Raw genomic sequence first — 18,844 nt, 5'->3', positions numbered from 1 at the left:
TGGGTGCGGGTGCAGTGGCGGTGACGGTGGCCGAGGAGCGACAGATATCAGTGCGCGCAACAGTATAACCATAACCAACAAAAACGACAACACGATTGTTTGCAAAAAAGCAGTTATAGCAACAATAGCATTGACAATGGCAACAACAATAACAACGTGTTTAGTAGTGTGTTGTGCAGCATCCAACTTCTTCGACTTGGGACGGTTCAAGCGGCTCGCCACGATTGCTGCCAGCAAGCAAAGATTCAACCGGCAGATCAGTGGGGACTATTTTCGCACACAAAAATAATGTGTATAATTGTAAGTATGTAATGCACACAAATGTATTGAATACAGCAATAAAGTTGGGTTAGCCAGCAGCAAAGTTAAATTGTCCAATACTAACAATGCGCTAATTTAATGCGGCAGCTTTTGGAAAAGTGGAAAATAATTGGAAGAGCGCAGTCAAAGCCACAGCAAGTTGAATCTAAATATACGAGTATATGGTAAATACATACATATTTTTTTGCTCGTTTGCGAGGTGCGGCTAAGGGACCCAAACATTGAAGACGCCAAAATAAAAAGCAAATGAACCGAAATATACACTTGGGGAGCTGGAAAATCCCACAATCGGTTTAGGCAAATTTTGCGCATGCATCATGTCTCACCAGCAACAACAACATCAGTAATGGCAACAACACTGGTGACGTAAAGCGAATCAGCAAAAGCCATGTAAGCCTCACACCACGACCTGCTCTGGGGCGCGATGTCAGTTGGTTAGTGGCAACGCTCCGCCGCATCTGGCACGGCAAAGCGAATCGCCAGACACGGTAAATTTGCTAGCGCCTGCGCAACCCACCCACACCTTAGCACTTAAAGCGTCAGCGCACAAGTAATACGGCCATCTGACAGCATGTTGAGCCCATATCTCGTTTCTTTCGTGTTTTTATTACGCTCTGAGGGTGTTCGCAGTTTTTCATTCATTTTTGTGCGCTGATGGTTTTTATATTTTTTAGTTTTTGCGGAGGTTACTCTTCCGTGAACTTAGTTAAAGGGTTCCCAGCTTTTGCCACCATGTCCGATTACGGGATGTCATTTTGCATCTGCCAACCCTTGCCTAGCCCTTCTGCTGTTGTCTTGTTTGTTCTTTTTTGTACGAATTTAACTTTGCAATTGTTAGTTTTCCATATTGCCAGTTAACAACAGTCAATAATGTGGGTTATTCAAAACTCTTCAGCTTAATAAGTATTGAAAGTACTCATTTAATGTAGCATTTATGTAATAGTAGCAAAGTGGCAAAATGACCACTTGGGTTAAATATAATAGTTTTATACTTAAATGAGTACCACTGTTGTCTACTACGGGTTTACTAAGGTAAAGTAATATATACGTATGTACAAGTATCAAGTAAAGAAGGACTATTATCGTGTTCAACCAAACCTTATACATTCTCGCAATTTGGAAGAATCAAAGACACAAAATACTTCCAGGCCACAGCGAAACTTAACAATAGCTTTGTTAAGATAACTCACTCATTCGCTGGTATATTCGTTACAATAACGAAACTTCACGAATCGATATCGCTCATTTTCGTACATCAAAGTTAAATATAAGGCACTCCGGTCTTCATATTCGATATCTAGGCGCTCGAGAAAACATAATGCGATTTCATACGTTTTTAGCTGATATATTCTATTATTGATATTTTATATATCTAGTGTAAAAGGTAGAATCCGGTATTATTTAAAATGTCGATACCAGTTTCCAACAAAAAGGAAAGTTATGTACAAAAGTTCTGGTCTAATTTGTTCGAGTAATTACTAAGATATTGAATTTCACATAAATAAGGAGAATGCCAATTTTCCAATTGTTATAACGAATCAAATCGTTATTATAGTATTTTGTTCCAAGTTTAAGATTTGTGTAAACGCTTTTTCTCAGCTATAAGACCAACCTATCCAAGCGCGAGCAATCGCAACAACCAAGTTAGTAAAATTCTTAGGCAAACATTGCAAAATTTAAGACTTGAAAGGCTTTTCATTTATTTAAGTGTTTTGATATGTTTTAGAGACAAATATGGTACACTCCTTGGAGTATAACTATCAGATGCAATGCAATATTCTTAAATCCCCTGGTACTGATATAACCATATAGATTTTATTTTCCATTCATAATTAAATCAAAATTCCTGTCAAAACCCATTCTTCATGTGTACATGTATGCGTGCATAGTTTTGTGGCGAAAGACACATGCTCACTCGGCAGAATGGCTATTCTCTGCAAAGGTTCCAGTTCCAGCAACGTCAGTTCGTCGGCAGTATGTGCCACATAAATTCCAAACAAAATTTATTGCTTTTTATAGTCGAAAAGCGATGTCACAAGTGGTAGCATTTCAGTCCAAGTGTAATTCAATGCACAAACGAAGGAAAGAAAAACTGAATTGAAGCGACAACAACAACATAACCAATAGCAAAGATTCAGTGAGCAACAAATAAGAAAGAAAATGCATTTCAAGAACATGCTAAAACAACAAAAGCAATGTAAATACAACGATAATACAGCAATAAAATAAAGTTATACTTCGCCATTTACCTACACCCGTACACATACATGTATTTACAAATGTTGCATAGATGCTTAACATGCAAATAAATTGGCTCCACAACAAGATCACAACAATGTAAAATTGCAAAAAGATGCTACAACAATAAATACTTATTACACTTGTGCATGCATGCTGTGCAGAGGCATTAAAAGTACTTGAAAATCAGCGGTTCATAGCTGCGGCATCTAAAGAGTGAGGAAACATGAGCCAACATTTTTTTGTTATGGTTAATGGCTTTGGTTGTAGTGACGTTTCGCTGCTGGCATATTGTACCAATAACATCCATCACGGAGGCGCTACAAGTAACGGTTAGTGCAGATGGCAGCAAGTATCGTTTGAAGAAGATACAAGTACACTGCTATTCGTTTAAAAGAGCGGCTATTGTGCCAGTATGAGTGTGTATGTTTGTCTATTATCACAATAACGGCAATAATCAAGGCACTGAGCTTCATTTATTTAAAAGCAATTGGCTAAAATGACAGTGCAGTGCAAAAAGGTCAAAATGAATTTGAAATCAGAACTCGCGATACGACTGACTGCAGAGCCGAATCGAGCTGAAGTGCGCTGCGCAGTGCATTGCATTGGCACTTTGAACTGATCCATGAACGCCGCGACAATGTAGCGGCGCTTGCACCTTCTCGAGCTCCACGGCGGATCAGTAACACTCCTCAAAAGCTGACAAGCACAAGTGCCGGCTGAGAAAAGCGCAAGCATCGTAGACGAAGCAAACGAGCAAAAAGCAAATCAAAAACCTGTTGTAGCCGGCACTGGCATTGTCGGATGCCAACGCTGAGTTCGCAGGCAATCACTGCCGCAGCTCACATGGCTCGTAGTGGGCGCTTCTTTTAAAGGCCAACTTGGCTAAGCTCGCACTCAGAGAATACCCAAGTGTGCAACATACCTGTACCACCGTCATCTATGTGTACCGGTATGTTCGTGTGTTTGGTGTTCGTTATCTGAAATACACGTGAGTCTCTGTTAACAGTCAGTTCTACGGCACATTAGTGCCTTCATTTGTTTTGAAGGTATTACCTAATGCCTTGCCGACTCATCGCATCATTTACCATGCAAATTATTTATTTTCAAGTTTTTTTTTTTATGCATTGTCTCGATCTCTGTACAGCTTCATTTTTCGGCAGTTTAATTTATTAGCAGTGATTTCTTTGGGAAATTTATATAAAATGTTTTGCTTTAAGTTGTCGGAGACATTCATGGGTGAGATTGCCATAGTTTATAAATGTTTGACGCATTAATGCCTTTTACTTCGTTGATTTACGACGCTAGTGATTTCGTGAGGATTTACTCACAATAAATTTGAGAACACTTAAATTGTGTCTAATCTGTATAATTGATTTAAGAAACTTATATGATATTGTTTTATTTTAAGAAATTTTAAATAAAGGAACTTAATAAAATAGAACTCAGAATTGTCAAAAATTGGCCCTCAATAAAGTTAAAAGGTTTAAGTTATAGTTAAAAACTTTAAATTTAATAATGCTTGGCTTCTATGAATTAAATAATTAACTTACAACTAGGAAAGGTTTGTATAGAGAAATAATAAAATCGTGCAACGGAACTATTATTTCGGGAAAAATTGTATCCAGATTATAGTATGACACAATAAAGTACGAATTCTCTGAGTTATGCACATCATTTGTTGTTGTTTAATTGTAAGTTGTAGATACTAATTTTATTCATAAAGACTTTCCAAATCATTTTAATATTTATCAGTTTGACCAGTTCTTATTATTAGTCAAATATAACGCAATTTATAATGCTAAACATAATATATATGTATGTATGTGTATTCTACAGGCGGCAACACTATACGCAAAAGTCTTGTTCGCTGATCACTAGAAGCTGCAAGAGGTGGGTAATGAATGCTATACATGAGTATTACCAGCAAATAATCGCCATTAGCTTCATTCTCATGTGTCCGTTGTGAATTTCGTGCTTTTGTGGCCAGTGCAGCCAATCACGGCGACAAATATAGGCAAATGGATGATGCCTGCATATTCACGTTGGAATGTCGTAAGCAACGTGATCGTATTTGCCATATAATGGAAACTGATTTATGTATGTAAATACATAGCTACATATGTTTGTAATGACAAAATCAGTAAAGCTATTATTAATAGTACAAATCCTAAAATATTTTATATTTTGAAATGCCTTTATAGTTAAGAATATATAAAAATATGTGCTTATAATAAAAGAGATTTTGTAAAGTTGTTGTGATTTGAATAGTGAGTAAATTGTTTAAAATATTACAAGAAGACCAATAAGTACTATGTAAATAAGTATTTAAGTGTGTAAGGTACTTGCTTCTTGCAACATTGGATATTCGCCAAAAATACTAGGATCGTAGAGGTTTTAATATTAATGCTGTTTATTAGTAAACATGCTAACGCTTAACATTACTTTAACACTTAGGAACTAGTTACTGAACAATTGGTTTGTCTTAAAAATATGCCGCCGTGTTATCTCGTATATTTTGCGATCCTGCGTTCGCGGCCAAGACATCAACCGATTGTGTCCGTTTCTCCAGGAAACTAAAATTATACCAACGCTCGTTTTTGCCAAAGTTTTCTCCATCTTCCAGAGAAGTGGGCAAGGTTCTGCAACAAACAACATAGTATTTCAATAAATGTACCTTAGATCTCACAAATTTTAACGGTTAGATTGGAGAATTTATTAACATAAAATTTTTTGCAGAAATTATTGATAGTTTGCTTCAATTCTTTTTATAGTCTTGCAACCAGTTGCTACAGAGTACATTAATAGTTATGGCACCTTACAGGTTTTCGGCTGAAGGCGTTTTGTGGGCGTGGCCCATCTACGAACTCGTACTTTTGTTTTGCCAAGGATCGCGCATACCAAGTTTCATCAAGACATCTCAATTTTTACTCAAGTTACAGCTTACACGGACGGACGGATGGACTGCCAGTCACTCGGATCTTAACACGTCCCGGCAACCTGTTTATTTAAATATAGTAAATAACCCTATATCTATCTCTATTAGTTTTAGGTGATACATACAACCGTTAGATGAGCAAAACTATTATACTCTGTAGCAACAGGTTGCAAAAGTATAAAAATAACACCAACACAACTGGCCTCCGAAATGAAGAGATCGCACTGAAACAACTAAGTATCGGAGAAAGGATAAAGATAAAAGCAAGTTTTACAGCTTTTTGCATATTTTGTTGTTTGATTGATTGTGTTTCTAGTATTTTTAAATGCAATATCTTTTAAGTAAAGGCAACCGAATTTCAAATGCCATATAACTTAGTCTCCGGTGTCGTTTACCACAGACGATTTAGTATAGAAACTGCCTTGAATATTTTGCAGCTAAAGAAATCTTTTTATTACATATTACTTCACTCACCTATTGAGCGTCTCAGGCAACAGTAAACACAATCCAGCACCCAACAGCGAAAGTAAACCCAAAATTATCTCCGGCATAGGTTGAAAGAACGAGCGTGTGTACAGAATGTACGAACTAAAGAAGGTGAACGCATAACCCATGACATGCACCACCGCTACACCTTGGCCGCGCACGCAAGTCGGTATCAACTCAGTTGCATATTGCGCACCAGAATTATAAGCAACCGTTACACCAAATCGTCCTATCACCGACAATATCACGACCAATACGACATCTACAAAATTATGCAAATCATTTATTAGTAAGTTGTGATTAAATTATTTCATTTGGAGGCTCACCCTTCTCGCCGCCACTACGCTCAGTACAGAAGAGTATTGCACCGGTGACCGATATAAAAATACCACTTAGCAGCAGTGACATGGACGCCATCGCTTTGCGGCCGATGCGATCTTGCAGCACGATCAACAGTATGCAGGCCGGTAATATAGCCGTGGCGCTCAATGTGAACATGACAAATGGCGATATGCCGAGACCTTGAACATTCCGCGACACCGCGTCGTAACACAAAGTGATGACCATGCTGCGATAATCACATACATATATTGTTACACGCAGCCATAAATACATTGAAAGTTAATCAATACTTCGCCATAAAAGGTAATTGTGTAACACTTACGACTTAAAAAACAAGATAAGCGTGTTGCGTCGCAAACGTGGCGTTGCAAATAGCCCGAAGAGATTCGGACCAGATTTTGTATGCAATTGCCTGCGCTTACATTCATCTATGAATTCGGTATAAACGGATTCCTCCACTGCACGTCCATTGATCTTCGCCACACGCTTCAGGCACTCAACGGCTTTGTCGTATTTTTGCTTGGAGATCAACCACTGCACACTTTCGGGCACAATGAAGTAGAATAACGGCACAATGGCAAAGGGGGTCGAGGTAGCGATAAGGAAACCGCGCCACGTATGCAGCAAAATTGCAATCCACGGTGCAGCCATTGAACCGAGGCAGTAAAAGCAGCCGATGCAGATGCTCAGCCCAACAGTGCGTAAAGATGGACGCAAGTACTCCATAACTGAGGAAAATTTATAGCAGTTTTAATCAATATTTCAACGTTCATATATGTACAATTATAAATAATTGGAATCATTGTTGTGGTCAACAAACCGAGTAAGTTTCTATTATATAGAACTCCCTAAGTTATGAACTGTGTAGTCAGCTCACAGGAGTTATAAGAAATGTGCGCTTACCGATTCTCCCTTAAATCACTCACCTAAAATATACATCATAACGAAGTTGCTATCGGTCGCCATACCGGACAGAAAGCGGAATAACGAAAAAGTTGGAAGCGTTGTACCGAAGATGGTCAAGGAATTACCAACCATTGCCACTACATTGGCGGCGATCAAAATGGGTAGTCGACCTGCCGTGAGGAATACAAAAAAAAATATTATATAATGCAACACTAAGCCCGTTAAACTGTTGCGTTACCCAAGCTATCTGCCAGAAAGCCAAACAGTAAGCTCCCCACCACTGAGCCAACAAAAAACATCGATTGCCCCAATGTTGCCTGCCAAGCGCGATCGCAAATCCAATTCAGCTCGCTGGTAAAGCTTTGATAGCCCATATACAGCTCATAGTCGAATTGCTGACACGTGTGCGACACATTTGCGGTGACATTCGGGAACGCGGCTTCATTCACCTCTGTAAACCGATGTGGCAGACATGATGAGCCTATCTGCTCGCTGGCAACCGCATAAGCGTCCGTCGGATTCGTGTAACCGTCGATGCACCTGTCGATGAAATCAATTGAGCAACAACAAAAGCTGTGGTTTAGTGTACACTGGACTCACCAGTATTTCGGCACGAAACTTATGATCGTCTGTGAGTAGTAGTGCAGTGCGGAAAGCAAATTGATGATGCAGAATAATAACAGCATGATCGCCTGCAAGCGATGACAGTCACCACATTTCTCTAAGATTTTATCCAGCTCCAACATTTCTGCTGAGGGCAAATACCGTTAGATAATCCTGACACCGCTTCAGCAGCGTGTTTGTGTGCTCGCAGCTTCACAGCTGTCGCTCTGTTACCTCTGTCTTTCAACAATAATTACACCAAATAATTTCCGATGTTGATTCACTGTCCAGCAACTGTTGCGCTTATCAATCGGCGAGAATAACAGATACCCGAGTGCACTGTTGAATTGTTTTAATTATGAGTCAATGTTTGTAAATCCTAAGTGTGCAATTGGCGAGCTTTTGGCTCTTTTGGATTTATTGTATTATGAGTTCAAAGAACTGTTAATGGCATAAAACATATTGTTTATTTTCGCTGCCAAGCTTAAATTTTATAGTATAATTACATGAATTAAAAGTTTGTTTTTATTTGTGGCTTAGAATTTTCCCACGTCAAGGTCACCAAACGGCTTTACCCTTCGTAATATTATAAACATACTTATAAATAAAGAAAACAAGGAAAGAAGAAATTATTCAACCACTGAGATTAATACGAGTATATTGGCTTTCAATTTGAGCTTTTTATGTGCTTTGAGCCGTCTCTCTAATAAAGAAGCAAAGTGAACTATTGGCACCCGCACGAATATATATGTATTGTTTATAGTGCAATATATTTATATATTATAATTATATAAAATACTTTAGAGACCGCAAAATAAAAACTTTATTCGGGAATTTCCCAATAGGGTTGTTGTGTAGACTTCGTAAACCGAAATGCTGTAAAAGTGGTCTCTCGAATTTTCAGCTAATACATATGTATGTACTACCAATCCCCAATTCGCACATTTGTAAACTTCTTAATTACAAAGTGTTATAACTTTTGAGGTAGGTTTTAAAAATGTTAATGCATAATATCTCACATATGAACATACACTTAAATACAGTGGCTTACATGCCGCTGCTGGGAAAACAGACATTTTAATTTTAGATGCACTTGTTTACCATATTACAGTTATTATCGAAAAAAACATTATTCGTGTAAATTTTCATTTTCATTCGTAGAAGGCAAAAACTGCTAAAGTGCGGAGTTAACTTAAATAATTATGTTATTTTTTTGATTATTCATCTTAATTTTTGGCAGTCAAATATACTTATAAACATAGCGATCGCTTAAAGAAAGAAACGTTTATTCATACACAGTAACATATATCAGCATTATGAACAAATATTTCGTGAAATTACAAAAAAAACTTCCAAAAACAAAACGTAATGTTTGGGATCTTGCCTCTCAATCCCTCCACCGACACATTTTCCAAATCTTCCTGAAAAAGTGATTTAATATTGAAACGAGTTCGTATTCGCCTAGTCATACACTTTAAACTTATCCTTTCGTTTTAGGAACTTCTTATATTACGCAAAGAAGTCATACTTTTTGTCCCTGACACAACGTGGATGGACTAAATTTTTTTTGTGGAACATGTTCAACAAATGAAACAAAATATCCATTTAAAATTATGCACATTCCGCCTTAATTTCACTCACACTATTTACGCAGCTAAAACGAGCACAGTTTTCGTCATACAAATGCACTTATTTCTCATAGTTTTCACCGTCCCAATTAACGAAGTGTTTAAGTGCAGTAATTAATATTAATTAGTAAATTAATATAATTCTCAAACGTATTCATGCACGGATCAGTATTTTTGTTTCAATATCAGGATCACTTAAATCCACTACGCCTACAACCGTTACACGTACGACAGCGAGTAAACACCGGAGCTCAACGAAAGCAACGCTGAACTGTTATTGAGTTAGCTACACATCCCATGAGATTGTAGACATTTGCATCGTATTTCCCACATACGCACGTCACACACACACACACACACCACTTCCACCAAAGAAAATCAACAAAAAAGTAGGAATATTTCAGAACGTCGAAGAAAATGTAGCACAAGTGTAGAATTATAGGTGAAAACCATATTTTCATGCGCGCAACCACTGGCACTACGCTGCCGTTTCACGAAGCGGGGCGTGCGGAGAGCAATCTGCATTGGTCAGTGCCGTGCGCGGGTAAACAAAACATCTGCGGCGCGGAATTTCCGTAATCAGCGCACAAGTGTAATGGCAAGCGTTTAAAAAACAAGAAAAATATAATCACAACAAAAACCGCAACAGCGGCGATAAAGGAGTCACACGTGAATTTGACAACAATACAATTGGTTGCCGAAGTTTGATTGCGATATTTACCTCCGTTTTTGCTGAGACGCGAAGTCAACGCATCAGAAAAGTTACGCGGCGCTTACGTTCGTTGGAACGTTCTTATGAATTCTCCCTACTCTGGTGTTTTCGTTGTACAATTTATTCCCTTGGTGTTCATCGAAAGTGTAGCTACGCCAATATTTAACATGATCGGCACCCTTATACCTTACAACTTAAATGTGAAATGAAAGTAGTGGGTGGGATTTCATAGAAACTCCTCTGTACCTGCGCCTTCTAAGGCCGCTGAGCACTGCAGTAGACACGCTATCACATTTGCCGCCTGCATCTGTGAACATACGAGTACACACACGTATATACATATATGTATAAATCTGCGAGTACGTGAAAATAATTTGTAAAATTATCAATCTCGGAAATGCGGTGATTTCGGCGCGCCAAATTATGTACATATGTACATATGTGGGCATGAGTGAGTGTGTATGTGACAATCGATTCTTATTAGTTTTTGATTTCGACTAACAACTCTCTGTTGTTGTTGCTTTTTATCTAATATGTACATAAGTATATTCATCATATATTGTGTGCTATTAATATGTCTTCGCTGCGCAGCACGATCGCATGCCTATGACAATTATCATTGTTTACATTATAATTTCACTGATTTTTACGTCAGAAATGAGTATTTTGCGAATTATATACCATATATACAAACATATACAACCGTTATTCGATTAATAAATTTTTGACATCACATTAGCAAATAATTTAAAAGTTTACATTGGCTATTTTATAGAAGAAATATTTTATTATTAAATATTTAATTACGAAAAAAGTCCTTTTCTAGCTCATAGGACTTTGAGCCGAACTACTAATAAATACTCAGATGACATTGGTGAACGATTTTCAATTATTCAATGGAACACATTAGCTGGTTCCAAAGGCTGCACCCTCAAGTTAGAAAGTGCTGAAGACTTCCACAGAATACCCATTGTACTCGTACGTGTATTTTATCACTTCTGTTGCAAAGTTAACACAGTATTTTAAGCCTAATGCTTCATTTAGTCACCGACGTGCCGCCCTTCCGTAATGTACGTTGCTGTGCTCTATTAATCACATTTAAGCAATTGTGCCATTGCTCCATTTTTATAAATGGTTTTGCACACATCTAACTTTTTATAATGTAAAACATCAAAAATGAAATCCAATTGTTTATAAACATGTAGACTATTTTTAAGTTTAAGAATATTTCAAATAAATACAAGTTTATTTTTTAATTACTACAAAATATCGGGTTACAATATACCCACATAGTAACTCAAATATCCATGGAAGCTATCTTGGTGCCCATTATACATAAGATCAGGGTTAATCCATAATATTTTAATTTAATTTCTTAAGAATCTTGTTAACGTGAACAGATTTATAACCAATCTGAAATATGTTACTGTCGATAGCTTATACATCGAGGCGTTGTCATCACTATCGCTTGCGATATTTACAACAATTTTATGTTTTATAATCGATAATTAATACTAAATTTAATTTTACTATTACTCAACTAATGTGAAATGAGTTAGCTTGCACAATGGAAATCACATCAATTTACTTATTTAAGATATATATTGGGAATGAGCATTATTTTAATTGCATTGAACTACGAGATAAATATTATGAATGAACTTTAGATTTCCACGTTTGGTGTTTAATAATAAAACATCATGAATTGATAGGAAAAAAATTAATAAATGAGTTAGAATGCTTATTTGTTTCTGGGGTCACTAAAAATCTTATGACACAGGAATCTGTTTGACTTTGAAGGTTTATTCCAACAACAAAAAATAATTCAAAAATGTATTTTCTTCTTCTTCTTAATTGGCGTAGACACCGCTTACGCGAATATAGCCGCGTTAGCAACAGCAGGCTGGTTGTTAATTTTCAATGGGGGTGGTTTTTTACGTGGCGGGTCCCAAACCCAGCGCACAACCCTTTGTAGGGAAATATATTTTACAAAGCCAAAATTACGGATATTGCTCAGTTGCGTGTTTCCATGCTTGGTGTCACAAAAATTATTTGATATACAAAATTTTCCATTCGCCTACAAATACAAACTGTTGAATCTTTCTATAACTGTCACCTGCTTGAATTCATGTAAGTAATCGCAGTTGAGGAGAAATAATCACGCAAATGTGATATTCGCTCGATCTTATTTTCTGGCCTATAATTTAGCTTCAAAGCAATCTAGCTTCTCATGCGAATATGAAACGCATAGCATCAAATTCATTAGCATACAAACACTTCCACCCAGAAATGTGATGAGATTTAATTAGACAAGCTCGAATTACAAATTCACAAATATTCAAATATTCATCGAATATTCAAAAATCCATAAGAACTAAGAGAAAGAAGGTGAAATGCATAAGCGGATACAAGACTTTATTGTGGTCAAATATTAAGTAAGTTTGCAACTTCGGTGGAATTCATTTTGTCAATAGTCCAAATGAAATCGATTCAGCACAAAATTTAATTACATATGTACATGTAATAAATATGTATGACTGCAGATGGACTAACAAAGAAAAATATATGTACATATATTGGGTAGTCGAAAAAGTCTTCTCGTATTTTGTCAATAGATGTCGTTGCAGTCGTATATCTCCAGTGCTACCAATCACATTGTGCCATGCCATACGATGTTGGAAAGGCGAGATTTCAAGCTTCATTTAACCAAAAAAAATTTAATTCTGGGAAGTTGAAAAAACGATACAGCTGTTCAAAAATGATTGAAAATAATGAAGAAATTCGCTATATTTTGAAATTTTTGTATAAAAAGGGTTGAATGCCACGCTAGCCACCAATGAAATTTGTGAAGTTTACGGAGATGATGCTGCATCAGTTCATATAGCACAACAATGGTTCGCTCGCTTCCGTTCTGGAAATTTCGATATATCGACTTTCACTGACAGAATAATGTCTCTAGCGGAAAAATGGCAAAAACTGGTCGACCAAAATTGCACATATTCTTTTATTTATTTATTATTATAAATATAAAAAATAAGTTAGAAATTTATTAGAAATACGAAAAGTCTTTTTCGACTACCTAATATAAATAGAGGAGTTTCCAATTCGTAATGAAAAGGCCATTAGATACTTTCGAATGAAGCAATTTTAAGATCATTGTATGTATCTTGCTGTCTCACCAAATATATAATACACATATAGTTGATAATGTAATGGAAGATTTGAGTTCGAACAGTTTAAAAAAAATTAAAAAGCTATATTTGTGTCGATATCGAGACTAGTCAAGTAAACTCATAACTTCCTCAACATGCTCTGAGCGTCATTGTATTTGTTATTGAACAAGTGCATATCTACCAATATTAAAAATGCTGAAGAACGCTTCCTCTTACTGAAATGTTACCAGCCACAATTTGTTAGATTTTTGAACTTATATGTACATATAAATTATTTTTAAGAAATTCAAAAATACTTCATTCGTAATTACTATATACTATTATACAAATTATATTATATATATATAAATATATAATATATATACTATTTTATTAGAATTATAAGAAGAAATTATTTAATATGATACTATCACAAGTCATCCCTCAAAGTATGCTAAGCTTGGTAGCATTGCGGCGACATTGCCCAGCTGTGAATTTTATAGAAAACTTTTCTAGAAGCTTTTTAGAGCTCAAAAGTTTTGCCTAAATAAACAAGCTTTGTTAAAAGATACTGATACAAAACTGTGTTGATTTATGTAATTTAGAACGTAAAGGTCAATTGCACACATAGCCCTTAATAAAAAATGGAGAAAGTATATGCGAAATGTAAAACAATGGTCTTCAATGCACTTAAGGGTTATCTGCCTCACTGGCATGATATCTGGGCAAGGGTTGTGTTCACATGTTTTGAAACATTTAGAAGCAAAGAAACACAAAAAGATTTGCACAACTATGCAATTCAGCAAATGCACGTATTTACAAATTCATATTCGCATTTCACACTTTGTACTCGCTTATCAATATCAGTGTAAATAGCATAAATTGGTTAAAGAAATGCAGTTATTATAATGCACATATATACACATACAAATGTATATAATATTTGAGATGTTGAGATAAAGTTGATACCGGCCTTTTATTGCACTTGAAGAGACTTAGTTAATTGCTTAACCTTGGCTAAAAAAAGCTAAGTGACTGAACTCATGTTTTGAAGAGGTTGTTCCCCTTTAAATCTCTGTCATCTCAAATCTTCCACAGTTGACATCGGATAATCGCAAACTCTTTTTTTACAACCTAAAATCTATTTCAATCCACAAAAATAAAATGTACAAAACAAAACAAAACAGTTTGGACTCTCTGGAGTAATAAAAGAACATTCAGTTAATGCAAATAGCATTTAAAATACATACTTAATGAATTAATAAATTGTTTCTTTGTACACACTTTTTAAGCATATTCTTACGAATACTCGTCGTAGATAGCACTTGCACACATGTCGCGCCGCCCACTTCTAAGAGCAACCATTAAAAATATGTAAAGCATCATTCCTTTCCCATAAATTTCAATGAAACCCTGTAAATATTTGTAACGCAGACTTTTATTTTATTAAGACGAATCTCAGACTCCCTCTCCGTATTAATAAAAAACGTGACAAAGTATTCTAAAACCTAAAAAACGTCCAGTTAGATTATTTCGAAATAAAACACAAATAAAGCATCTACGCAAATCACAAATTATAGTCACAATGCATGACAAAAGTTTACTGGCGCGACTTCCACATAATTATCAAGGAACTCATTGCAACCGTTGTGTTTCTCACAATTCTACGAAAATTTCTACCGCAAAGCAAAGAAAATTTCAGATCCATATATTTTTCTAAAACAGTTTTGCGTGAAACTAGTGCTCATATACGCCCTACAAAACTTAAAGGAAAACGTGGCCCAAAACCTTCGTGGCAATTCGTGCGGCACACTCGTATTTACAGTTATGATAAAAGTATGTTTATTTAAAGATTTTCACAAGATCTTAGGCAATAAAGTATGTATGTATATCAGCTCATGTGGCAAAAGGGGAGAAAGCATTTCGTTTGGCATTTAAAACTGCAACTGCCATCACTTTCGAAACGTTTCACCTTGGTCATGGGAAAACTTATAGGCTGCTCTCCGGCATATCCAAATTATATTCTAAAATAGTGTTTAAAACGCATACAATTTGGAAAACTTGAATCTCATGATATTTACCATAGTGTAAACCTGTGGCAATGGATTTCGATGCAGTTCTGGTGAAGTGCGGCAATTTCGGACGTTATCAATTAGTGTTATTGCTTTTTTACGGCTGCACGAATATTCTATCGTCGCTGCATTATTTTGCACAAACGATTATCAGTTTTACACCTGAGCATTGGTGAGTTTAAGAAGTTCAAAGACTTAAAATTACAGAGTTTAGTCACTTAGAATTGTAACTAAGCTCAATCGTTTCATGGGTTTCGAAAAGGATTAATCACAAAAGTAATATCTCAAAATGCGCCATTGTAGCAGTGTAGAATTGAAAATTATCTATCCTTGAAGTTTCGGGCCACTACCCAAAGAGTATATAAAAGCAGGCTCGATATTGGCTGCTAAGGCTCAGACTTAGTAAGAAAATAGGCAAAACTTCAAAATGAAATATGAAGAAATTTTAATTCTTAAAATAATCCCAATAAACAATTTTTAATGCCACTTTATCGAAACTTTAGGTGCTATCACGAGAAGTTAGCCAACGCCAGTATTTCATACGTACGCAGCATGTATGCGCAAACCGCAAATCCGCAGTGCACTCTGCTGGAAGATATCGTCGACGATCAGCCGATAGTTGCGTCGGTGGGTAAATGCACTGAATGGATCTATGCATATGATCGTGGCTACCGCAGCATAACCACAGATGTAAGTTAAGAAATAAATACAATAATAAATATAAAATAGATTTTTTTGCATAAACCAATTTCTTCAATTATTAACATTTTCAACAAAACCAGTTTGACAATTTAATTGAAAAACGCTGAATATCCTTAAGTTTGCTTTTTGTTAGAATTAACATTAACATTGTGCATGAAAATTTAATTAACGGCATAAAGAAGTCCATTGTTCAAAAAACAACTGAACGCCCGATTGGATGAAGAAGAAAAATGCATTATCTTTACCACTGCTAATTTAACCATTGAATTTGTTAAATTTTCAGCTCAAATGGATTTGTAATGATGCCTACCAAGCTGCTACAGGTCAGTCATTCTTCTTTTTGGGTTCTATCATTGGCACAATATTCTTTGGATTTCTGGCTGACAAAATTGGGCGCTTGCCAGCGCTCATCTGCACAACACTGGCTGGCGCTTTTGGTGACTTTTTAACCTCCTTTGTAACATCACTGCCTGCGTTCGCATTGTTCCGCTTTGTATCGGGTCTATCTAATGACACGATATTCTACCTCATGTATATAATGGGTGAGTAGCAGAAGTATAACTACACTCTGAATTGTGAATTTAAAGTTGTCCTTGCTTATCTCTACGAAGTTTTCGAGTACTTGAGCCCAGAAAAGCGCACATTCGGTCTAAATGTTATAACTGCGTTTTTCTATTGTTTTGGCTTGATTTTGTCACCTTGGTATGCCATTTGGGTGGGATCATGGCGCTATTACCTCTATATCGCTTCCCTGCCTGCGTTGATTGTGCTCCTCTATCCCTTATTCATTTGCGAAAGCGCGCAGTGGTTGATTGCAACTGAACGTTACGATCGAGCTGTAAATTGTTTGAGGCGTGTTGCGAAATTCAATAAGCGCATAGTTGAAGAGGAAGTATTCACGCAATTTCGGGCGTACTACGAGGAGAAAATGGTTTTGGATAAAAAGTTCAACAGAAATGAAGACACTTTCTGGGGAATGTTTCGTACGCCGAGACTACGAAAATTCACCATTATATTGTTATTGAAGTCGTAAGTGACAAAGTAAATATGAATCTTAATTTGCACTGTTAACAAAAGAATAACTCTTGCATCATAGCATGATCGTCACTATCTCTTTTGACGTGATCAGTCGCAATATGGAAGGTTTAGGCTCCTCACCCTTTACGCTATTCTCTGTCTCCTCCCTCGCGTATATCCCAGGCGGTCTGACTATAATTTTCCTGCAAAACCGCATAGGACGGAAAGGCATGGCATTCGGTTCGTTTTTCGTTAGTGCGATCATAGTCACTGTAACGGGCTTCATGATCGCTTTTCTTGATCCTGAGAAGAATGCTGTGCTGCTAGCAATTATGGTTGCCCTGGGTCGATATGGTGTAATTGTGAGTTATGATGCAGAAGCACAATATGCCGCAGAATTCATACCAACGACAGTGCGTGGGCGTGGCCTAGCAAATATTCATGTGATCGGCTATGGTTTTGCTATGCTTAGTTCATATGTCATTTATTTGGGTCTCTACTTCAAGCCGTTGCCTTCGATTGTTATTTCGGCGGTAATGCTGTGTGGCGCGCTACTCTGCCTGGCACTGCCGGAGACCTTAAATCAGTAAGTAGAGGATAATTGCTAATTAAAATATATTGGAATTTCATTACCTTTTTACTCTCAGAAAACTACCCGAAACCCTTAAGGATGGCGAAGACTTTGCAAGACACCAACGCTGGTACTACTTCCCTTGCTTTAATCGAGTACAAACTAATAACAATGATGCCGTTGAGAAGCAGGATACTCATTAGATAAACATAGTATCTCTACAATTTATACTTTATATTTTTATTCAAGTTTTGCGTCGATTTATTTACACTTACAAAAGGAAACTTACTATTTCGATATTTTTCGTTTTTGTAATACTCGTATAAGATAACTAATAAAAAGCAATGAAATACCCTGAACATTTATAAGTCATAAGAGTTTTGACAATTGTAATATTTTCATTGGTACAAAATGTAAACGGCTTTTCATCCAAAACGGAAAGCATAAGGTACCAAAATATAACGCAAACAAGTGAAGTCTGATAGGAGCACATAATATAATGCATGCATAGGTATATACCTTGACATCAGTCAACACTGTAAGAAAGAGAGCGAAACAAATTTGGTACACTTAGAGAACCGCTACCACGTACTCCAAGGAAGTCACTTCCAAAAAGTTAAATATTTATTGGCTCTTCTATTTTTTCCTTTTTCATTTCAACCGCGAGAACTTAGTTCTTACTGTCTTCATTTACCATATTAGTATACCTCTACTGTTTTTCTCATTGGCGCCAAGTTCTTAATTGACTTCAATTTTAACACATAGGGGACTGCCTTCCAATATACGCAGCAACATGAAAACATGCAAATTACTTGTATTTGTTTGCTGAAATAATTGATTCAATCGAATTAATTGTGAAATCATAGAGAATGTCGTTATAAAACTTTCTATGTAGCAGACTAATGGACGTATGCAGAGATGCAGGGAAAGCTGTTATGATGCAAACAAAAACTGAAACCACTCTCAGAATAATTACACATAGTTTAGGTAAACTTTATGTGAATGAGTATGAAGAATCGAAACCCCAACTTCCGAGCCGAAAATCTCATTGTGCTTAAAAATTTCAATTTTATAGCGAGAAAGGAGTTCCGAAACAGGAAGACAAAACAAAAATATCTACTTGGATCAGCATGTTTTCTTACTAAATATGCCTTTT

At 36.4% G+C, this 18,844-nt stretch overlaps 2 protein-coding genes across 4 annotated transcripts; one reads left to right on the top strand and one right to left on the bottom strand.

Moving 5' to 3' along the window:
- Window positions 1–4,948: 4,948 nt before the first annotated feature.
- Window positions 4,949–10,344, bottom strand: LOC105229569 (organic cation transporter protein). Of its 3 annotated transcripts, none has more exons than XM_029551671.2 (8): window positions 10,184–10,344; window positions 7,832–8,173; window positions 7,470–7,771; window positions 7,252–7,401; window positions 6,648–7,053; window positions 6,310–6,551; window positions 5,972–6,245; window positions 4,949–5,201 (listed from the first exon to the last, which is right to left on the bottom strand). In XM_029551671.2, the coding sequence occupies exons 2-8, from the start codon at window positions 7,975–7,977 to the stop codon at window positions 5,045–5,047; spliced, it is 1,677 nt and encodes a 558-aa protein (XP_029407531.2). In that variant the 5' UTR covers window positions 7,978–8,173; window positions 10,184–10,344; the 3' UTR covers window positions 4,949–5,044. The 3 variants fall into 3 exon arrangements, with proteins under 3 accessions (XP_029407531.2, XP_029407533.2, XP_049305423.1); XM_029551673.2 differs by lacking the exon at window positions 10,184–10,344 and adding an exon at window positions 9,476–9,759; XM_049449466.1 differs by lacking the exon at window positions 10,184–10,344 and having other exon boundaries at window positions 7,832–8,191.
- Window positions 10,345–15,276: 4,932 nt separating this feature from the next.
- Window positions 15,277–18,032, top strand: LOC105229570 (organic cation transporter protein). Its single transcript, XM_011209941.4, has 6 exons — window positions 15,277–15,570; window positions 15,902–16,088; window positions 16,384–16,642; window positions 16,712–17,129; window positions 17,197–17,703; window positions 17,765–18,032. Exons 1-6 carry the CDS (start codon window positions 15,428–15,430, stop codon window positions 17,889–17,891), a joined length of 1,641 nt encoding a protein of 546 aa, XP_011208243.2. The 5' UTR covers window positions 15,277–15,427; the 3' UTR covers window positions 17,892–18,032.
- Window positions 18,033–18,844: the final 812 nt, after the last annotated feature.

This window comes from Bactrocera dorsalis, chromosome 2 (genome assembly GCF_023373825.1).
Source record: "Bactrocera dorsalis isolate Fly_Bdor chromosome 2, ASM2337382v1, whole genome shotgun sequence".
Taxonomy (NCBI): domain Eukaryota; kingdom Metazoa; phylum Arthropoda; class Insecta; order Diptera; family Tephritidae; genus Bactrocera; species Bactrocera dorsalis.
This window is presented reverse-complemented; position numbering and strand designations above follow the sequence as displayed.

What these genes read in the sequence shown, in the direction of transcription:
- LOC105229569 (XM_029551671.2), bottom strand. Translation starts at nt 7,977, where the DNA reads ATGTTGGAGCTGGATAAAATCTTAGAGAAATGTGGTGACTGTCATCGC. An exon ending in AGTTTCGTGCCGAAATACTG is followed by an intron (nt 7,772 to 7,831) that starts GTGAGTCCAGTG and finishes TTTCATCGACAG; the next exon opens with GTGCATCGACGGTTACACGA. An exon ending in GCGTAGTGGCGGCGAGAAGG is followed by an intron (nt 6,246 to 6,309) that starts GTGAGCCTCCAA and finishes ATAATTTTGTAG; the next exon opens with ATGTCGTATTGGTCGTGATA.
- LOC105229570 (XM_011209941.4), top strand. Translation starts at nt 15,428, where the DNA reads ATGGATTTCGATGCAGTTCTGGTGAAGTGCGGCAATTTCGGACGTTAT. An exon ending in CTACCTCATGTATATAATGG is followed by an intron (nt 16,643 to 16,711) that starts GTGAGTAGCAGA and finishes ATCTCTACGAAG; the next exon opens with TTTTCGAGTACTTGAGCCCA. An exon ending in ATTATATTGTTATTGAAGTC is followed by an intron (nt 17,130 to 17,196) that starts GTAAGTGACAAA and finishes CTTGCATCATAG; the next exon opens with CATGATCGTCACTATCTCTT.